The following is a 23,393-nucleotide window of genomic DNA, read 5'->3' on the forward strand; positions in this document are numbered from 1 at the left end:
CCTCTGCCACCTAGATGGAGGCAGCACACTGTTCCACAGCATACAGACCCCCCCACCTTCCACCTTTGCTCACCTGAAAGGCATCTTTCAGGCTGCAGCACACCTCAAAGGACTGGAGAAATCTGACCAATTCACCCATGAGCTAAAGGCTCTATACAGACTCACCCCGCTAAACCTTTGGGTACTCTGGTCTTCTGAAATAATTTATAGGTTATACGGCGTGTTGAATGCAACACTAATTGAGGCACAATGCTTTGCCAGTTTTCAAATTCTTTGAATGTAAAGATAACACCTGTTATGCTTTAATATCAGAAATAAACTTTGGGCATATGTGAAGCAATACAATGAAATCCAGTTTATTCTGAGAAGTCGATTACTAGTATAGATTGTAAAATGTATGCACACATTTACAGAAAATGCTCTCTTTTGTAGGTTCCATTTGAAGCCGTTGACATATACAATGAATTCTAAACGTACTTATTAACTGCCATCTCAGAATATAACAGGCCTCCATAGCTTGTTATTTCTGGATACTAGGCCATTGCTTCCAGCGGGTCTTTAAAGATCTGAGGGTGACGGTGTTTCGGTGGTTGGCAGTCCACGGTGATGACGGCTTTCTCCTACTTTTCTTGGGTCTCCGCAGCCCCAAAGGAGACTCTGGAATGCAGGTGGTGCTCTAGGAACAGCCAGTTTTCAGCTCTCCTGTCACGCAGGTCTCTGTGGTGCAGCGGGTGACAGAATATTTTAGCCTTTTCTGTCAGTGAGTGCCACACAGCTGTTATTGGCGCAGCATCGGCACTCCTTGACACTGAGATTGGAGGGTGTGACTTTGGATAGGCAACGGGTGACGAATGGTTCCCAAGATTGTGGACGAGAGCAGCAGGATGCCATCTATTACTTTTGAAAATATTTGGATATAGAGGACGTTACAGAGCAGGGTGGAAGAAGGTGGCAGGGACTTCAGGTGTGTTTGTATGTTTGAAGGGACGCTGTATAGCAGATTGTGGTGAAGATAACGGCAATGCATCTGGCATTTTATTTCAATATTTGACAGAGAAAGGGGGGATATAGCCAGGGAGTAGTGAGAATAAGTGACAGGACACCAGGTAGACACTAGTTTACAGCTTGTAGGTCTGGGGCTGAGAGAAGAGTGGACTCCATGGTTTCCCGTGAACCTGTAAATTCTCTTAGTCTGTATAGCAGGCCCTTTTGAAGAGCTGGGCAGCGGACGAGGATTTAGACAGAATATTGCCCTACCCATCCTGAATTCTATATTTTTTCAAGCAATATATCAATTAAATTCTAGAACAATAAGGATAAATAAAAGCATAGAATTATGAACAATTGTATTCTGTTTTCAAACAATGTCACAAAAAAGAGGAAACTAAAGACGAATGTGGAATTCACTACACAGTGAGTAGTGCTATTTTAAATAGGGGAATCTGTTGCTGAAAGGGCGCCCAAAGGTTCACATAGAGATTTCTTTGCATCATTTTTTTCGGCACTTTTAATGCCCGCTCAGAGCAGGCGTTAAAAGGAGGCACACCATTGTTTACAATGGGCCTCAATGGGCTTTGCAGGATTAGCGTCAACATTTTTCACGCTAATCCTGCAAAGTTCCGGCTAGCGTAAAAAAATCTGCAGCTAGTTCCTTAACTACTGCCATGGTGTGCTGTATCTTAGATACAGTGCACACATGGTGGCGTTAGGGGGAGGCACTAAGAGGTGCAGCTAAAGTGGCGCTGCAATGGTGCAGCACCACTTTTCTTAAATCAGGCCCAACATACTATGCTTAAACATAGTTTATAACTTTTACTACAACTGATGTGTGCTTAGTAGATAGAGCTTTATGTCATGGGAAACTCCCTTGATACAAAGCAATGCTACTCAACAGTGGTGCTACCTTGCCTGACTTTAGGGGTACTTTCCAGCGCAAATAAAAATATGCCAATTACCTATTTGCACTGATTTGTGTCATTTTGGTAATGCAAACCAGGTGCAATAGTAACATTCCCCATTGTACTGAAGAGTGGTGAATGCTAGTACAAGTACTCATCTCTGCTGATATTCAGAATGCACAACAGTCAAAGTCACGAGGTCGCACAGGTATGGAGGTATGGAATTCACAAGTGTCAAAGTATTGTGTCACAAATGTACGAATTTGAAAACTGGCAAAGCACTGTGCCTTCCAAATGTGGAATTCATAACTGTAAAAGTTTCATGACATACAGGCACGGTATACACAACTGTCGAAGTAAAATGTCTGGCAGGCAGCAATGGCATTCGCAGCGGTGAAAGTATTGTGCCTTCCCATGGAATTCAGAACGAGGAACGCGACTCTGAGCTGTTATAGTGCTGCAACTCAATACTTAAGGCATTCATGCCTATCAAAGGTTCAGTATCCCACATGCACTCAACCTATTTGAAGCATTTAAACTAGCTTTACTGCCTCTCTTATAGAGGCACAACGTCAGCAAAATTGCTAAAAGCAACGTGCAAACGCATATGTCAACACATATACAAAGTGACTATTGCAACAGTAAACAATTCGTCGTAAAACTACATTAGAGATTATATTGTATATATTATATAAACCAGACAAAGCTAAAATCAATAAAGTATATAAGTAGAAAGGAGCTGATACAACGCTTACTTGGCATATCCACCGAATTCCGAGAAAATCTAACATTAAAACGAGGTATTGTTGACAAAGTTTTGCATCTGATTTTTGCAATGATTAACCAGCAAAAAAGAGGCAACCATTTAAAAGATGTGAAATTTTCCTGAGAAGGTAGCAGAATGGAGCTTCATCTATGCCCGTTTCCGGAGGGCAGTGCCACCCACTTATGTGTTCCCAGAGCGGGAAGGGCACCTAGTTATTATGATACAAAAACAACAAGGTGATGTATTCAATGCTTGACTTAATCTCAGCCACTGGCGATCGCTGGATGCCCCATCCCGATCCATCTTTTTGTGATACTTCACGTTCAAAAAGAAAAAGAAAGATGAACTCAAAACAGTGCTGCATTTGTAAAAGAATAAGTGCTGGGCACCCAAGTTTTCCTCAGAAGGCCACGGCCGGCACTACCGAGTATCAGCAGGTGTGTAGTCTTGATTCCACCTCCATGCCTCCTTCGTCCACCACCAGACACTCATCTCAGACATTTATCTCAATTGAAGGTTCCTTTTCATCCTTGCTTTGCCCCTTCATCACTGTTTTTCTGTCTTTCTGTTGCTCTTTGTTTTCCCCTTTAGCGTTTTTCTTTTTCACTTGCTCTAAATGAAAGTCTGTTGATCAAAAATAAGAGCTGGTGCCCAATAATTAGTGCTGGTGGGTCCTACCTGCAACCCACGGCTCAAAGTAAGCACTGGCTCAAAAGCTCCAAGACCTTTCTCATCTTAAAAAAGAGATTGGGTCTAGCCTTAGAGAATAGTGGGATAGAAAACAAGCTAAATGGTCTCATGCGTGACAACGTTCAGTGACCAAAAAGAGGTAGGACTTTTAAGGTGTTTAAGTTGCTAATTAGCACATTGATGACATCACGGGAATTTATATCACATTACTTTTTAACAGTGATGACATCAGTGCGACTCTCAGGAAGAACCCACACTAGCATGTTGTAGAGGACAGGGGCTGTCAACAGCTATTGTACTTACATATCTGTTTCAACAAGCTCGTGCAAAGCCATGAAGGTCTGGCCTTGGCAAGCTGGTGCAATTGTTAAATTTCTTTTTCTCGTTTTTTTACCGACAGCAAATGCCACAAAAATAATGGTGCCAAAACGTGAAGCATTACGTTTACAACAAAAATCCTAAATTTAAAAATAATTTATTAATCACATAATATTTTAATAGAATAGTATGGGTACTCCTAATTCGGCAAATGTTCCTAGAGCAAAAACACTTTTTAATGTATTAGCACATCACAGAAACATATGATTGTTATTGACCCAAAGGAAAGGTACTGTTGACTTTGATTTATTTTAACCTGAAGACAAGGGCTTAAACACACAAGAAAGACTAAAAATAAAGATCACAAAAGTGCAAACAATTGAAAGGAAAAATAATAGACCTGTATTTCATGCTTACCACTGAAAGTGAGGTTGCAGATCTGTTGACTTCAGCTGTAAACTGTTGCAATGAATGAAAGAGCCCCCTTGAGGCTGAGTGGGTGGTGTCATCTAGAGTCACTATGTCATACTGTGCTTCAATTTATGAGGTCAAAAATCAGCACAGCCTCTCATCCAAATACAAGTTTCCTGGCAAAGCATAAATTCAATGCACTTTACAGACACAGTCCTCTTGCTCTTTAGCTCAAACTATCCAATTTGATTTATAATGATGTATAAACCAATATAACAAAAAAGAGAGAGATATCATTTAAAAGCTGGCCCTAAATGCATTGGCCCTCACCTCAATACCCTGCTTCGTTCCCCTATGGAAGGTGCTTCTAGGGCAGCCATGGACCTCGGAGTCATACAGCCCGATTCAGACATGCCTAACATCTCCAGGTGCGACCAGAGCTCCACTTCTTTCATGACAGTGTGCTCTAAGTCATTGCCCAACAGACAATCTACAGTCATGGCAGAGCTCACAGCTACTGTTAAAGATCTGAGGACCACCTCCTTCAAAGGGAACCAGAGCCACTGGGTTTATGACTCTCATGTTTGTCTGAGACTATGACCTGGTGGAATGTTTAGGGATGACCTGCTCTGAGAACACTACATGACACCTTACAGTAGTCAAATAGGCTCCTGTGTCTCTCACAGCCTCCACCCTGTGCCAACAGATGGTGAACCACTGCCTATACGTAGAACTATTTGAAGGCATAAGGGCTTTGGCACCATCTCTCTATCCTTTAGGAACACTGAGGTAACTTCTGCTCTCTCTCTCTCCCATGCTAACTGGAACCACCTCCTCCCCAAGGACTACACTGACCTGCCGAGGTGTCTGCCCACAATTGTGGGGGGGCTGTGCCCTCTTGGGACATTTGGGGCAGATTTACAAGGCCCTAGTGGCACCAGAGTGTCACCTTTTGTGACGCTCAGGTGGCGCTGTGCAGTATCCACTTTTTGTGTCTTAACACCACCTTTTGAATACAGCCCCTTCACACGCAACACTTTGCATGGAAATGGCGTGCAATGGGAGTTGCTGTGAGCATTCCCCAGCAACGCCCATTGAATTTTTATGCTGCCCCAGATTTACGTGATTTTGTAAATTTGAGGCAGCGCCAAAATCTAACGCCGCCCCAGGGGTGGAGTTGCATGGCACAACAAGGAGAAATGCTTTCTCCTCTTTTTTTGCTCTTTCTATGTGTGCTGCACTCTGTTGCCCACATAGAAAGAACAAATTGTCATAGAAGATTGTTTTTGTGCAGGAAGGTGTACCTTCCTGCACAACAACAATCTCCCCCTCAACGCAGACATCCTTGCACCGTGGGGCAAGGGTTGCTGTGTTGCACTTGGCAGCAACTTTAGCACAGGGGGAAGCACAGGGGTGCGCCGTTGTATTGTAAATATGGAGTATCCCTGTATTTCCAAAATAGTACAGTGGGGCACTGCTAATTTTGGCGCAGCACTGCACTGCACTAGTTTATTGTAATTCTTGCCCTTGGTGTCTCCCTAGGAGTGTCCATACTTGTAGCACTTAGTCCAGTGGGAGACAAACCTCCTTGTCTGCTTATAAAATAACCCCTTCTTCTTTGGTTCAGAGTGGGACTAGTCACTGTTGTTCCCCTTATAATTCTGGGGGCCTTTAGAGAACTTCTTATTGTTAAGTTTTCCTCCCTGCCCTTACGTCTTGTGGTACCCCTGACCACCTTTTTGGTGATCCCCCCAGACACATTTTTGTACACTCAGGTGCTGACCCAAAGGTCCGCTTCCATAGCAAACTCTCTAGGGTCAGTGAACTTACTTTCAATCAGGTGCTGATGTAACTCCATAAAACAGATATTGAAAAAGTGCTCTCTCTCAGAATCAGATTAAACAACCCAGTAAGATCATAAACTTTGCTACCCCACACCCAACTGTTCAGAGCCTTGCTTGTGTAATCAAGAAAATGCATCCAGGACTGGTTCTGCATCTTTTGGCTATCACTGAATTTTATGTGGCACCTCTTAGGGGTGATCCCAAATTCGGTGAGAACGATGATTTTCATTGGAGTTTACGTCATCTGGTCCCACACTTGCAGTGAAAGCAATGTAGCCCATTCCTCTGTAGGTATGTGTTTCTAGAGTGAAAGCCCAGAAAACTCTTCTGAGACCCTGTGCATCCTAAGGGGTGACCTCATATGCAGAAAACAAACCTCTTGTCAATGTCATTCCCTACCACATAGCTGAACACCAGACCCTTGGGTAAGTGAACCTTCTTGTCACTTTCAGACACTTTGGGCATGTTGCCAACATTGTTAATTGACTCTGTTTGCCTAGCTCTTATGTCCAGCTCTCTCAGAATCAGCTCATGTGCCATTCTCCTTTCCTCCATGGCTATTCTCTTTTCCTCCAAGGTTCTTTCAGCCTCAGACTTCCTCTCCTCCACTTCCAAGTTGAGCTTGGCCATTTGCAGCTTATCCTCCCTCTCTCTACTTCCCTGCCTGCTAACTCCTCTGGGGGCAGGCCTTGTGAAGACAAACAGCTCTCTGCTCTATCAGGATGTTCCAACTCAGGAGACAAGTCACCCCCTCCCCTGGGGGCTGCAACTCAGGGCTTGCATCCAGACACTGATCCTCCATACCATCCTCATCTTCTTACTGTCTGGATGTTAGCAACTGGTGAACTTCCGCCCAGGCCCTCAGAGCTTTATGAAGCTCCAGCTTCTTTCTGCCTTTCTTCATTGGAAGTCCCATTTCCTTCCAAAACTGATTGAGCTCAAACATAGAGTAGCCTAAATTCCAATTCTGAAGGTATAGCCACAGACATTCAGGTAGAATGAGAATGGAATTGGAATAAACAAATGAGGCAATTAAGGAGAATTTAAAGAACTCAAACTGTTATCAAAGTATTTATCTGGGATTTTTGTGTAATACAAAATCACCCTGTGGAACTGCACAAACACAAGCCCTTTTTTCACAGCTGAAAACCAAATTAGGAAATTGGGTTATTGGGTTTCCACCAGTGCAAAACTAAACTCTAACAATAACTGTCCGGGTTGCCCGACAGGATCTTCACACTACAGTGGTGACCATCTATGGACCATACACTATCTGCTCCTGCACCTGTGAACCTAATTATTTGTGCTGGACTTTTGAAGGTAATTCTTTCAGCAGGACTAACCCAGTCCCTGTATCCAGCCTGTGCTCCATCACGGTCAGTGTGAAGTTGTGATTTTCACCTGATCTTGCATGACCTGATTACTACAAGTGGCGCTTTGCTTTTAGGCACTATACTTATCTGAAATCTTTGAAACTGCATATCTTTGTTTCTATTGACTGGGTTTTTGTTTTTTTGGTCTCATATCATTTATTCAATTTTACTCTATTTTTCTAAATTTGTGTGTGATTTTTCTTGTGTTGTGTGTTCACTTTATTACCGTTTGATGTGCTGCATAAATACTTTACGAATTGCCTCTAAATTAAGCCTGACTGCTTCATGCCAAGGTACCAGATGGTAGAGCACAGGCTAATTTGGGGTTTGCTTGTGTTTCACCCTGACAAGAATTGTAGTTGCTGCTTCAGTAATCACCCAGTAACCCAATTTCCTACAACCATCAAATAACATTTTCTGGAAAAACGCTTTACATCATACTAGTTTATGTAATGCAGAGGTACCACAATTTGTGGAGGATCCACTGTATGAATCAATATTTAGGATATAGCAGGATAAAAACAAAACTCGGTTATGCTAGTGACATAGTTCTCTGGATTAATTCAAAACAGGTTAACGAGTCATTGGGAAAGGGATTATTACGTCATCTTTTATCCCCCACCAAATACTCCAGCGATGGGAACGTCTCCCTAAATACTTAACAGATTAAGATAGCACAGACTACAACAAGAAAACGGGTTTGCCATCTATTTACACCTTCTGTTTACTCCTTTCTGCTCATTACTTCAGATCAGGCTTGTGTTGTTGAAACATAATCCATATTTGTATAATGCAGCTTGTATTACTGATCAGTTTGGTAGCTATCCTTCTTTTTCTAACTTGGGATATAAAGTTTTTATATGCGATGTTTCCTCCAACTAGCTTATTCATGCTATATGATCCTTTAATCTCTACCATGATGTGCTTGCTTCTCAGCATTACAAAGGTTCCTGAAAGCAGGCACTCGACAGCAGGAAAGGTGTCCCTACAAAAAGGTTATAGGGAACATTTTACTGGTGTTGCATATGAGAATCCTGAAACACATTTTACACCTTTTAGCTCTTTCATAAAGCCTTTTTTGAGGAATTTTTCACCAGCCACTTTTTGTTACACTTTACCTTCTTTACGAAGCTGTCACTGGTTTAAACAACATTAGGAAGTAGGTGAAGTAAAACCTTTCCGACTTCATAAACCGCTAAGAATGACGTCCTATTTCACAAAGCCAATGACGTACTCAACAGAGGGTGGGGGTGGGTGGGGAGGGGGCTGGTGGTAGGCGGGGGGGATGTGTGTGATGAGGTGAACAGGGATATAACAGAAATCTGGCACAGTCCTGCCATGTTTCCAAGGCCCGTATACGACTAATTCATCTGCCACACGTGTCTTTTAACAATAAATGAAATTACATGAATGAATTCTTAGGTGCAGTTTTTTTCTTGCATTCTGGGACCAGAATGCCCTCCTTAGCATGAGCATCAAATGAGATTGACTGTGGCACATGTAGTCTACAAGAATAATTCCCTCTCTCTGCCTTGGAACTGCAACGATATTGGAATCAATTGTGCAACTTAATGGTAACTATAGACAGAGATAGTGTCCTGAAGGCTGGGCGAAAGCAGGGCCTCGTAATGCACGAGTCATCAAGGTTTATGGGGCTGTCTGACTGCCAATTAAGGAAGGGGCATAAAAACAGAGCATTGAAGCTTCACATCCTGCATCAGATATTGCTTTTCGAAGATATTATATGCAGGATATACTAAAGACTCAGCAATCAGCAATGCTTTCCATTTTTAGATCCACTGCACATGGGCAGATAAGCATAGCAGGTACATAATGGCAGTGCAGGTAGTCAATGGGTAGACCTAAACAATATTTAATGTAATGTCTACAAAATATCTCGACTCAATAACAGCACGTATGCTAAATTGTGCCTATCCGAGGGGTGGGGGCATGGGGGAAGGTGGCACAATAATTGGGGGATGCTTAATGGAGTGATGGAAATGGATCTAGGTAGACAAGTGGCATGAACACAGAATCAGGTAAGAGAGATGTATTGTCAGTGTTTGTAACATTACTGGGCCGAAAAATATAGGGCTTGATTTAAGAAAAGTGGCGCAGCAACCAGTGCAGCGCCACTTTTCTTGCACCACTTAGCGCCCCCCTAACACCTCCATGTATGCACCCTCTCTGAAATACGGTGCACCACGGCGGTAGTTAGGGGAACTAGCGTCAACATTTTTGACGCTAGTTTGGAGTTTTGCAGGATTAGAGTAAAAAATGCTGACGCTAATCCTGCAAAGCCTATTGAGGACCATTGTAAACAATGGTGTGCCTTCTTTTAAAGCCTGCTCTGAGCAGGCATTAAAAGTGCCCTAACAGGGGAATGCCCCCTTTGCATACATTATGCCTGTCGCAGGCATAATGAAGCGCAAAGGGTTACAAAGTGACACAATATATGCATTGTGCCACTTTGTAAATGTGGTGTGGTGATTTTGGCCTCGTTGGGCCACATTAGCGTTAAAAAAATGACGTTAATGTGGTGCACGGAGGCACTAAGAGCTCTTAAATCTACCATATATTTCACAGTTAGCATCCGTAAGACATTCTGTTTACCTATACACCACTCTTCTAGACTAGGTTCTTTTTTATTGAAAAAAACATATGCCCATTTTGGTAGTTTGGGCACAAAACCTAGCCAACTGTATTTTTGGATCACTCCTCTGTGCAGCTCTAAAACCCCTATATGGCTGAAACATAAACAGATATTTGGAGACTGAGTTCCACATGACTGAACAATGACCAATGAGTGGAATACAGGAGGCAAGAGACTATTTTCAATTACATATGGGAATAGTTGACTCACGTCAAATCATGTGGGAGGCAACTAAACCACTGCTTAGGGTCAAGGCAATGGTATTCCTAAAACAGACAGACAGGAAGAAACTGAAGGAGAAAGGTTTACCAATGCCAATAACGCTTGAATTAGAGAAGCAATGCAGAAAGGACACAACGAAGTAGGGACGAAGTAGGGACACAGAAGACTTCCCTTAAACACATCATCATGGATACTTCCAGGGCAGTCTGGAGCATAGTGGGTATTTCAACTAGGTACCTTCTGATTCGGCTTAACTACCTGTACCAAATGTCGAATACCTGAGTAAAACTTTGTAATACGAAGCAGGATCACTTGTCCAACCGCCGAAGGTGCTTTTCTGAAGGAGGAGACTTAATTCATACAGCGGGGCAATGCTCTATGCATTTCTGGGGATATAAGAAAGGTTTTATCTACAGTAGTGAGAAATTAATTGACATAGACCCCAAAAATCACTATTCGATAGTTACTGGAGGATCTTGAAAGTGCCAAGCAACATGAAATCCTGATTAAAATTTGTTTGCTCATCACAAAGGAAGATATATTTCAGAGAATTAAAGAGAGACAGTTGAGGATTAGCTTTGTGGTATGGATAGGTGTATGATAACGAACCGCTTCCGCATAACGGTGGAGGTTGTGCGCAGAGGTACTGTAAAATATTGATGCCCAGGATGACACACTTCAATGCCGAGTAACTACCACGGGATGTATGCAGCTTGGATTCTGCCCCTTCTCTGTGGATTACCACTGGTATGGATTTGCCGTACAGAGCACTGATGTGGGCCGCACATATGTTTTTAAGAAAAGCACAAAGGCTGACATGCCATGTTTTCAATTTCTATAGCATTAATGTGACAGTCTATGTAACTTTGAAAATGCCAACAAAGGAGTATAAAAAGATCAACAGAGAAATAAAAAGTAAAATAACTTACAGTTGGAAAACGTTCAGTATAAAAACTTTTATTGTGGCCATTTACACCTGTTCCTTTATAACTGTATAAATCTGAACATTTATTTTTTTCAATTAAGTAATAATTCATCTCATATTAATACTGTCATTTAAGCATACAAGTAGTGAGAAAGGTCAATTATATTCACAGAATATACATTCACGTGCATTCAAAATGTCGGCAGTTCTAAGCCAGCGGAATCGACACTATCCCGTTGGCTCGGCTTCTGCTCCTTGGATGCACACTAGAGTCTGCCATGTCCTCTGGGTGTTCTTCGGCTTTCTTTTCCTTCAGACTGTTGATGAATTTTAGCGTGATCTCGTCCCACTCCTCAGGAAGAAGCATCAATAGAAACCCAACGCATATGATGATGGTGGCACCCAGTCTAACCACACTAAATATCACTTCGTGTTTCAGAAGATCGATCGCTAAAATGCATTAAAGAATGGTTAATTATTAATTTTTCCGGTATGCATGCATGGCTAAACCGTGTTACTTCTATTACCAACAAAGCTCTCAATAAGACCTCTTTTCTTTATTCCAATTACAAAATATACGTCATTACCAACAAAAGACCGAGAACAAGACACAAACTAGACAAATAAATGACCTCCCTGGGTGAACATTGCAAAAGGGAAGCAATTTTTCGTGACTCCTAGGAAGTGCACTTCTTCTTCAGGTTAACTCTGAGATAAAATATGTCCTTGATCAGCCGTGTGTTTTTTTAAATAATGTAATAATAATTTACGTATTAAACTCTTTGTAAATATCTAATTATAGGCTGTAACAATCGGGTATTGACAGAGCTGCATGCTTTCAGCTCCACGTTGAGATTCTTGAACTAAGATGATATATAAGAAGGTGATGTTTCTGAAGATTAACATTGGCTACTCTTGCGAGCAAAAATTGGGTTTTAGGCGTCAGCCGACCGAAGGGAAGGTGTGCCTCCCAGGGACTTTGGGAATGGGTGCAGTCAAAATTGACAACATTCCACATCGTATTGGACTTGGCCTATTTCTAAGCCCAATGTAGCATCATTTCATATTGAGTGGTGTTTTTTGGGTAGCCAGCTACTATTAGGTTTTTAGGTGACCTGGTGGCTGAGTTTTTGTTTCCTGTTTCCAAATTTGGTTTTTGGAACATGGAGTCATCTGTGGCGAAGGTGGTCGAGGCCATGTGGCAGGTATGGGAATCAGGTTGCATGGACTTTCTAGTGCAGGATACGGGGACAATAGGATGGCCGGTGTGAAAGGTGTCGGACTTCGTAGCGGTGGCGAACATAGCCTTTCTCATGCCGTACAAAGTGAGGGTGGCCCCACCACAGGTGAGAAGGTGAACCGGTGTTGCTCTGCAGCACACGGCCTTGCATGAGGACACTGGTAGGCTAAACAGCGCGGAGGGGGAAAGCACACCTGAGGATGGGAAAAGCACCTGTGCACCCCCGCCGCCTGCTTCCAAGCTGAGAGGGGCACTAAAACAAAGGTGGCCATTGTGAGGGAGACAGCTGCACACAGGGGAGCAGCACATCCCTCACCAGAGTACATGCACACCCCAGGTGTGTGAATGGGACCATAAAACCCTCGGAGAATGGGTGGGGGGGCCATCGACTCGCTGGCTCAAGTGGCAATTAATTTATTGGTGGCAGGCCATGGCTAAGGGAACAATTGGGGTGTGCCTATGGTGCCTCCAAGTGATGAGATGCTTTGGGACAGGGGTTGAAGGAGTTGATGCTTTAAAAAGTACCCTGGTTGATGTTTGCGGGGTCCATGTAGTTAAAAGGGCACCACAGAGTAAGGCAGCAGAGTGGCCCCATTTAGGGGTGGCAGATAGGGATAAGGACCCTTGGTCAGGATGGTGGGACTGGCTTCAGAGGGCCACACAGGCACTACAAGGGTAGTGGGCGGACGGTGGTCCTGGGGTGACAGCGCTGTTGAAACACGTAACGCTGGGCAGCAAGGGGCAGGGTGCGAGGTACAGGACACAGAGGTGCGCCAAGTGCAGGTTTCAGCAATAGAGGCAAGTTACGGTAGTGGGCCTCACTAGGAATGCAGCCCCCATTTGTAAGTATGAGCAAGGCAAACAGAACAGGTGAGAGTGGGCCACAGATCCAGGTACAGGACTGGACGGTTGGGAGCGGGGTGCCAGAACAGTCCTGTCTTCTGTTTTTCAGGTCAATAACCAACAGTTTTTTCCAGACTCGTCTGAGTAAGGAGCAGCTCAGAAGTGTCGGGATGCAGAGATGGCTGGGCCCAGCATGGTTTGACGGACACACGCGGGAGATTCGGGTGCAGTCAGTGCAAGTAGGTTCATGATTACCTCATTGTCTCCAACAATGGGTAGGTCCAGGGTGACCCCCAGTCACGATGGAGTAATGGATGGATGAGTGGTGTCCGCAGATCGGTATGGTAGGGTCCTAGCAGCCCTCCTGGGCACCAAGTGCAGGCCCACAGTTGGGGGATAATGCCTCATTTCCAGTAGGGTATGGAGGAGGAGGTCCAAGTTAGTTTAGGGAGGAAGACACATGGAGTATGTCCATGGTAGATTACGGCGAGGACAGCGGGTGGATGCAGGTTGTGGCACAGGGGAGGGGGATAGATTGAGTAAAGGTAAGTATGTCACAGATGTAGAGGTGGGCACAGAGGTGGAGATTAGCCCTGTGGCTCTAGCAGGGTCAGAGGGAATGAGTAAAGGAGGCAAAGGAGCACAGAGCGAGGGGGGAGCAAGGGCCAGTTGTGTGCAAAGTACAGACAAGGGAGGCAGTAAAAAAGAAGGGCCTGAGAACAAGCAGCTGAAGGTAAAGCACTTACCCTACACGGTAATGAGCCTATGGAGGCATACTTAATGCTAGCAACAAAGAAAACAATTTGAAAAGGGGAATATGTAGAGATGCTTACGTTGATACATAGGGAAGTGCATTCAAAGGAGGGGTACCCCTAACAATAGAAAATTGGACAGCAGCGTTTCTAATATATGCCAGTGTATATTGCAAAAAGCTTCCTGAGGACTGTGTAGCCAGGTTTACATACATGGACGTCATTCGCGAAGCCTAGCTTACATTTGGTGGTTATGCACAGGCACAATACAATGAGGAATTCAGGGCCCGAATGGCCTGGGACCCAGAGGCAAAATGGGGGGAGTTGGACGCTGACCTTTGGCAGCATTCCATGGGCCCGTGAAATTTGGTAAGACATTCTTCACAGCTAGCAGACTCCCCATAGTCTACAAACCCATGAGGGGGGTTGGGGGTGGGGTGGGGAGGAGGGACAATCTCCAAAGCAAACTGAAGGGAACCAAAGGGGCGTGCTGGGGTTTTAATAAGGGACTGTGCACTAGAGAATACCGCAAATTTCGGCATCAGTGCTCTAAGGGCCTGATTTATACTTTTTTAGCATCGCATTAGTGTCATTTTTTGATGCAAAAGCGGCACGAACGTACAAAATTCAATTTCATTTTGTAAGCTTGCGCTGCTTTTGCGTAAAAAAATAATGCAAATGCGGCGCTAAGGGGAGGCAGGGGGTGCAAAGACCTAATGCTAAAGGCTCATATGCCAATTGATATGGAGAAATTGGAATATTGGTGGGTCTCTTATGACCAAACACAAGAGGCACAATTTTTTTGAAGGAGGTCAGACAGGATTTTCATTTGGGTTATGAGGGCCCCAGGGCGAGGAGATGGGCAGACAACTTGTGCTTGGCAAAGGATCACAAACAGGCAGTACAGGTAAAACTAGACAAGGAAATTGCAGAAGGGATGATGGAAGGCACCTTTTAGGATTGGCTTATGGACAATTTGATTATGTCGCCTATTGGTGTTGTACCCAAAAAGATTCATCATTTGTCCTGGCCAGATGGCGGATTGGTGAATGATTTTATTCCAGAAGAAATGGTGTCAGTGTCCTACTCATCCATGGATGTGGCCATGTCTCTAGGTGTGGCAGCCAGGAGAGGGTCGAAGTTGGCAAAATGCAACATAAAGTCAGCCTTTTAGTTGCTCTGAGTACACCCAGATGAGTTCGTTATTAGACATGCAATTCAAAGGAAGACGGTATGTGGACAAGGCCCTGCCCATGAGATGCTGTATATCTTGTTGTCTCTTTGAGTGCTTCAGGTCTTTCCTACAGTGGCTTTTCCCATGGCAAATGGGCCATAGCTTGGTGACCCATTATCTGGATGATTTTCTGTTTGTGGGGGGCACCTGGCTCGGTAGACTGTCAGCAGGTGTTGGCAAGATTCCAGGAGCTCATGGGTGACTTGGGGGCTCCTTTGGCACCTGAAAAAACAATAGGTCAGAGCACAGTGCTGTCTTTATTGGGGATAGAGTTGGATGTGGAAAGGATGGAGGCAAGGCTACCCCAGGACAAAAAGGAAACCATGCAGGAGTTGTTGGTAGCTCTGCTGGCAAAAGAAAAGGTGAAGATGAGAGACATACAAGTCCTGCTAGATCACCTAAATTTCGCTTGCAGGGTGGTCGGGACTGGAAGGACTTTCTCTAGGAGGTTTGGTCTGGCCCTCTCAGGAGGTAGGCTACTGCACTATCATGTGCGGCTATCAGCTGGGGTCAAAGAGGACCTCAGGATGTGGTCTTTCTTCTTGAGCTCTTTCTATGGCATCCCACTGGCCAGACGGGAGGACCTAGACTGGGACATACAATTTTTTTCTGACGCGGCTGGCGGTTTGGGTTTCGGCCTATATTGGCAAGGCAGGTGATGCATATAAGAGTGGACAGAATAATGGAAAGCTGGTGGCAGAAGCATTGCTTTTCTGATATTCTTCCCCTTGGTAGTGGCTATTTCACTGTGTGGTGAACAGGTGGCACACTGGAACTTTATGTTCCAAATTTTTGTTCAGGTTTGCCTGCAATATCACATCTCTTTCAAGGTGCAACAGGTCCCAATGGTGGAGAAGGACATTGTGGATGCTCTGTCTTGTTTTCATTGGGAGAGATACTGTAGGCTGACCAAGGATGCAGACAGATGCAGGATGCCCATCCCATTGGAATTGTGGTCAGTAGATAACAAAGAGCCAAAGGCTGGTACAGTTGGTTTTAGGCTCCCTAAAGGAATCAACTAGAAGAGCATACATGCAGGCATGGATGAGTCCTTAACTATGCACAGGCCACCAGGGTGGCGTAGGAGAGAAGATGTAGTGCAATTGATTCTGGGCTTGATGGAGAAAGGGCTCTCGTGGGTGACTATCACAGGGAAGCTAGCAGGCATTGGTTTAATGGGAAAACTGCTGGAGGCATACACCCTGTCGGCTGGAGAGTTGGGGCACAGGATGCTCGAGGGATGGGCCCAGGTGCAAGGTCACCTAGAGTGGCCCAGGCCTCCTCTTCCCTGAGATCTCGCTGGTCGGCTCATCTGTCACCTGCCCCAGGTATGCCAGGGAAGAGAGGAGAGACATATATCCTCCACATTAGTGGAAGAATCTCATGTAGGCCTGGCTTCCTATGGGGTCCCTGTAATGTAGCTAGTGCATCAACAATATCAGGCTCTACAGTGAATTTGGGTCTCATGACCGGGTTGTCCTGAGCCACAGTAAGTCCACTCCTTGGAGTTTTAAAATTAGAGACCAAACATCACGCCTACCATGGCATCCGATCTAAGTGTGGGAACCATGCCAGAGCTCCTCAGCTTTGCATCCAACTGAGCGCTCAGCTGATTGTGTTCACCAGCAGAGATTTTTTTATTTTAAAGTGCCTCCAAACCTGACTGCATGAGTCTGATTCACAAAGTCAAGATGAACATACAAATCCAATGGATTGAATTATGAGTGCCAGGATCTCACAAAATGTGAACTCAAATTAAATTCCCCCAATGCGTATTATTATCCTTCTGTGGTGTATAGTTGAACATGGCTAACTCTCCATTAGATGGGTGAGGAGTGTAAGTCCTACTCAGTGGGAATGCAAGAAAAAGTTGAGGAAAGAGCATACTCACTGGAAGTGGTAGTCCAGAGCTGTCTTGTATTTCTAAGGATACTTGGTACGCAATCATAGCAGCCACAAGCCCCTAGAATTTGGGAATCTAACAATGCTGAAACAGACAAGCTAAGGGAAAGGTTAAAGTTGGAGCCGCAAGTCTAATAAGATGTAGCAATTGAATTAAGATTTAGGCCCATATTTATACTTTTTTAGCAGCCCCTTTGTGTAATTTTTTGACGCACAAGCAGCACAAACTTACAAAATAAGGCCCATATTTATACTTTTTTAGTGCCGCATTTGCGTCATTTTTTGACGCAAAAGCAGTGCAAACTTACAAAATACAATACAATTGTATTTTGTAAGTTTGCGCTCATTTTGCATCAAAAAATGACGCAAATGCGGCGCTAAAAAGTATAAATATGGGCCCAAGTTTGTAAATTTGCGCCGATTTTGCGACAAAAAACGACGCAAATGCGCCACTAAAAAAGTATAAATATGGGCCTTAGAGAGGTGCGTCGTGCCCACAAAGTACTCTGTAGCCACTGCATATTTCTACCACTGAGTGCAATAAGTTGAAATTGTGCACTTAAAGACGATGCAATGACCCATCATGTCGGAGCATAGCACTTTTGTAAAATGTTGCTGTTATCTCATCGTTCTCAAATGACTTTAATAAATTAAGGCATGTCCCTAGAATTTAGGAGGCCATTTAGAAAAGTCACGGTGAAACTGAAGCTTGATTTTTGAAAATACATCCGTGATTTCGAAAGTGTACGTAAAAATGGAACTCTGCTCAAGAACTTATGATAGAAACCAACATTTTGAAATTATGACTAATTTTTAATTCAGCCCACGCTCAATATTGCCTTCAAATGGACGTGCGTTACGTGCCTGATATATGGATGGGAACCTCTATTCTAAGCACATTTCAGCACCTCCCCCTTTAATGCGCACATAGTATAATACATTTACTAAAATAAAAACAACTGATGGTACTGATTGTGAGCAGTACAAAGACATTCTCTGAATAATATAGTAAAAACAATACTGTGACATGGTTTCTAAATCATTTAGTATAGTTACCTGCATTACCAGGAACACTGAGAACAGTACCGATCGAAATTAGTATTGGATAGGTAAGCATCACGCCGACATTTATCAACACATTAAAAGCTGGAAAGAAAAACAAGGATAGACATGGTTAAAAGTAAGGACAGAAGCAAATGTCGCCAGTTATTTCTATTTTACATAACATCTTTGGTATTATTTCCCATCTCAAGTGCAACGAAAGCTCTTGAAGCAATTTAATTGAGCATCATGATGACTTGAACAAATGTTACAGAGCAGACAATTTAAGGAACTGATTGATCAGTGATTAGACCACTAAATAAAGAATAACGAACAAAGTACAACTAGTGTTCATATATTAGAATGTACATTTTTAGCTCTAAAAGGGTGACCAAAAGGGGTATTTATTTTTTTGCAGGCATCCTGCATGCCTGCTTGTGCGACCAAAGGTAAGATCCTCTACTGTGATGACAGAAGACATCCAGCAAAGTTTAGAGGTTCCCCACTGGATGGCAAGTAACTCCAGGCATCAACTCTTATTCTCTATCTCGAAACCTGAAAATATGAATTCTCCCCATGATCTTCTGTAGCAATTCCTAGAATTGTTGCTTCCAAAACAGAGTGAATAAGCAGAGTATGGCATAGATGGTAATTGTGGATTAAAGGAATTCAATTATATTTAAGAGAACCTGCTTCTTAGATACTTCACCCACTCCTTAGATCCAATTTCCTTTGAATTTATAGGAAGAAATTGTAAACGAGAAGAACTGATGATTGTAAGGAGGCTGGCCTGGTTTGTAGTGGGTACTTATGGTACTTACACCTTTTAACAGGTCCAGTTATCCCTTATTAGTGAAATGAAGACAGTGTCTAGAAGCCAGGCTCTTTAGAGGCAGCTGTGGTTGGGCAGCCAATGCTTATCTATGAGCCATGCAAAGCTCATGCAATACCACTGTAGTCATACAGTACTCACACACATGAAAGCAAACACTCAGTGTTACAAAAATAAAGGTACTTTGTTTTGGTGACACAAATACCAAATATACCATAGAGACTATACTCCCTTAGGAGGTAAGTAATACACAAATTAAATACACTAGTATGCAGAAATAGGCATAAAACAGTTAGAAAACAGTGCAATGAGTGAAAATCACAATAGTTAGAAATGGGCCTTGGGGGAATGCAAACAATGTACCAAGAAAGTGGAATGCGAATGTCGGTTTCCCGCCTAGGCAAGTGTAGTGTGCAGAGAGGATCTGGGAGTACTATAAAACACCAAAGGTAAGTACTAGAACCCACCCCAGTGCTCATGAAAGCAGGAGTAAAACACAGTAGCTTTCTCAGAACACACACAGAAATGAAAAAGACTATGCAAGAACCAAAAGAGACTGCCAGACACCAACAGTGGATTCCTGGACCTGAGGACCTGTGGAAGAAGGGGACCAAGTCCAAGAAGCATGGAATAATCCAGGGAGAACAGGAGCCCCTGCTAACCAGGATCAAGGTGCAAAAGAAGAACCACCGGTGAAGAACAACAGTCAGTACTGCACCCAAGAAGACAGAGTCGGGTTCCTGGTTGGTACAAATGATGTCCCATGCTGGATGGAGGATTGCAGTCTGGTTTGTGTCGCTGGAGTCCACCAACAAGCCTTGGCACACCCAAAGCTCACGGTTAGCAGAAAATGGCACTGCCCGGGACCAGGCAGGACCAGGTTGACTCTATCCAGGAGGGGGAGCCAGAGGGAGCTCTCGGCAACTCAGAGAGTCCACAGAAGACCAGGCAGTGTGCACAGGAGTCCCACAGCACGAGGACAGAGAAGGTGCAAAAGAGGCACTATAACAAAGGCTCCCACGCCACCAGAGAACCACTCAGGAAGATGTGCATCTCAGGATAGAGTGCTGGGGGCAGGAGCTGGAAGGATGCCAACAAGCCTTGCCAACTGCAAAACACACGGTGCACGGGGGTACTGTCTTGCGTGGGGAGGCAAGCTCTTATCTCCACCAAAGTTGGACAGTGGGACGTCAGGACCGTCGGGACCACTCCAGTCCACCACTCGTGATGCAGGATCCAGGCAGCTCAGCAGGAGAGGGGATCCACGCAGATGGTTGTTGTTGCAGTAGGTGCCTACTGAAGGAGGGGTGTGACTCCTTCATCCAAAGGGAGATTCCTTTGTGTTTCTGGTGCAGGCTGAAGATGGGCTGTCCTCAGAGGATGCACAACCGGGAAACAGTTGCAGTTGCTGGCAGGGGCTGAAGATACAATGTTGCAGAAGGAGTCTTGCTTCTTTGTTGCAGTTTCTAGAGTTCCTGGAGGGTCCATATGCAGTTTCTTCGGTGAGAAGTTGAAGTGGAGGATGCAGAGGATTCCTGCTGGAGTCTTGCAATCTGAATCTGAAGGACCACACAAAGGAGGGAACCTAAATAGCTCTGAAAGGGGAGTTGGTCACCTAACCAGGTAAGCACCTATGAGGGGAGGGCTCTGACATCATCTACTGGCACTGGCCACTCAGATGCTCCCAGAGTTCCCTGCCAACCTTGAATCCAGGATGGCTAAACCCAGGGACCCTCAGGAGGAGCTCTGAGCACCATCCCTGGGGTGGTGATGGACAGGGGGGTAGTCACTCCCCTTTCCTTTGTCCAGTTTCGCGCCAGAGCAGAGATTGTGGGTCCCTGAACTGGTGTAGACTGAATTATGCAAGGAGGGCACCAAATGTGTCCTTCAAAGCATTTCCAGTGGCTTGGGGAAGCTACCCCTCCCAAGCCTGTAACACCTATTTCTAAAAGGAGAGGGTGTAACACCCCTCTTCCAAAGTTCTGCCTTCCTGAGCTCAAGCTTTTCCATAACAGGAGGGCAGAGGCCTGTCTGTGAGGTGGCAGCAGCTAGGGTTGCCTGGAAAACCTCAGAAGGCTGTAATAGCTATGCCTGGGGTCCTCTAAGGAGCCCCCAGAGTGCATGGAATCATACAACCAATGCTTTGATACCAAACATGTCTATGTTCAGATTTATCATTTTGGAGCTGGACATAGGTAGTGACCTATGTCCAGTACACGTGTAAAATGGTGTCCCCGCACTAACAAAGGGCCTCATTCCGACCCTGGTGGTCATGGACCGCCAGGGCCGGGGACGGAGGAAGCACCGCCAACAGGCTGGCGGTGCTTCTGGGGCAATTCTGACCACGGCGGTAAAGCCGCGGTCAGAAGAGGGGAACCGGCGGTTTCCCGCCGGTTTTCCCCTGCCCCAGGGAATCCTCCACGGCGGCGCTGCAAGCAGCGCCGCCATGGGGATTCCGACCCCCTTCCCGCCAGCCAAACCGCCAGGAAGAGGCTGGCGGGAACGGGTGTCGTGGAGCCCCTGGGGGCCCCTGCAGTGCCCATGCCACTGGCATGGGCACTGCAGGGGCCCCCTAACAGGGCCCCATTCAGATTTTCAGTGTCTGCAAAGCAGACACTGAAAATCGCGACGGGTGCCACTGCACCCGTCGCACACCAGCAACTCCGCCGGCTCCATTCGGAGCCGGCTTCATCGTTGCTGGGGCTTTCCCGCTGGGCGGGCGGGCGGCCTTTTGGCGGTCGCCCACCCAGCGGGAAAGTCAGAATGACCGCCGCGGTCAATTGACCGCGGTGCGGTCTTCTGGCGGTCTCCGCCTGGCGGGCACCGCCCGCCGGGGTCGGAATGACCTCCAATGTCTGGGAAAATGGTCCTGGAGGTCGTGGGGGCACCTCTGCTAGTGCAAGGGTGCCCTCAGACACAGGTACTTTGCACCCTGCCCGAAGATCTGGAGGCCTTGCTTGAGGGGTGACTTATAAGTTACCTGGTGCTGTGTAAATGACGGTGAAAGGGTGATTGCACCTTTTCACCCAGGCTGCAATGGCAGTCCTGCAAAAGACTTTGTATGGGCTCCCTATGGGTGGTAAAATATATGCTGCAGCCCATAGGGATCCCTTGGAACCCCAATGCTCTGGGTACCTAGGTATCATATACTAGGGACTTATAGGGGGGGGCACCAGTATGCCAAATGTGGGTGAAATACTGTGTTAACAGTACGTAACAACCAAATTTAGAGGAGAGATAGCATAATCACTGTGGCCCTGGTTAGCAGGATCCTAGTGAACACAGTCAAGCACACTGACATCAGGCAGAAAATGGGGGTAACCATGCCAAGAAAGAGGGTATGTTCCTACAATGACACCATACAGAGCACAGAGCTGACCATGCCTTAGGCAAGGAGACTTTAAAACCCCAAAAAGGTCAAATGAAGCACAAGCTATGGAGCACACATAAGGAACAAGAGCTTAAAGAAGATATGGCGATTTGTCTTTATGGCCAACTTTGGCACCTCCCTATTTGTGGCAATGCTAGAAAATGACGCAGACACTGCCCTATGTGTGATAGATTGGTCTCGATTACCTTAAAGAAACAGTTGCTCACATCAAAAGTAGAGCTGGCAAGCGAATCCAGCAGACAATTTAGACCCTTAGAGAAATGGCTACAAAAGGAACAAGGGCTGGTTGTGGTGTTGTAGGCTAAACTACTTAAGGGAGTACTGCTTCATTGATTTGTGTTTCTCCCTTGTTTACAATGCTGATCTCCTCCTTATATTGTTTTCCATATGCGATTAGGACATAATAAATATTTTTCTTCTCACATACTCCTGTGGCTCACTTTTCCACTGTAAATCGCCTATGGGCGTTGATTTTTGGTATGTGAGTCAGTAAAATACACGTCATGTGATTTAGATATTTCAAGAGTGAAGGTCACTCTATTCATTGGTAGAAGGTTTTGTTGTTTATGTGACCTTTTTGGGTTGCTCGACTGGAGTCTTCACTTTCTGTGGTGGGTCTGGTTATGTAAGTGTGTTTTTCTTTGAAGTATCTGCTCTCTCTTTAGAGCTGTGAAAGACTTTTTAATGGCAACGTGCTTCCTTCCCTTTTGTTGCTGTAAAGCTCACTTTCTGGTTGTAATGGCTATGACTTTTCCAGCTATACCTGGCTTCGTGATATCGCAACTTTGCCAAATCCTTATTTGCTCTATGGTACCAAAATATATTAATACTACAGATACCAAATACCTACTAGAATTAAAAAGTTGGCACTCATACCATCCCTGTGCTGGAAAAGACTCTCAGAGATCAATTTAAGAAGCAGTGTATTTTTGGAGTCACATCATTTTTGGATGTGTGGTCTGGTCTTTCCTTCAGTTTTGATATTTCCTGGTGATTTTGATTTGTTATGATTTGTGTGGGAAAACGACAGATCAGTGTAAATAAATTGTGTTCCATCA

The 23,393-nt window shown here is 44.8% G+C and overlaps 1 protein-coding gene across 2 annotated transcripts in view; it reads right to left on the minus strand.

Annotated features, from left to right (window-relative positions):
* Nucleotides 1–11,112: 11,112 nt before the first annotated feature.
* Nucleotides 11,113–23,393, minus strand: part of SLC35F4 (solute carrier family 35 member F4) — a 620,276-nt gene continuing 607,995 nt past the window's right edge. Inside the window, exons 7-8 of one of the 2 annotated variants that reach the window (XM_069205978.1) lie at nt 18,128–18,217; nt 11,113–11,550 (exon numbers count right to left, since the gene is read on the minus strand). In XM_069205978.1, the coding sequence (XP_069062079.1) occupies nt 11,309–11,550; nt 18,128–18,217 (332 nt within the window). In that variant the 3' untranslated portion in view covers nt 11,113–11,308. The remainder of the gene's footprint in view (nt 11,551–18,127; nt 18,218–23,393) is intronic. The other variant, XM_069205979.1, reaches the window with a different exon arrangement.

This window comes from Pleurodeles waltl, chromosome 9 (assembly GCF_031143425.1).
Source record: "Pleurodeles waltl isolate 20211129_DDA chromosome 9, aPleWal1.hap1.20221129, whole genome shotgun sequence".
Lineage (NCBI taxonomy): Eukaryota > Metazoa > Chordata > Amphibia > Caudata > Salamandridae > Pleurodeles > Pleurodeles waltl.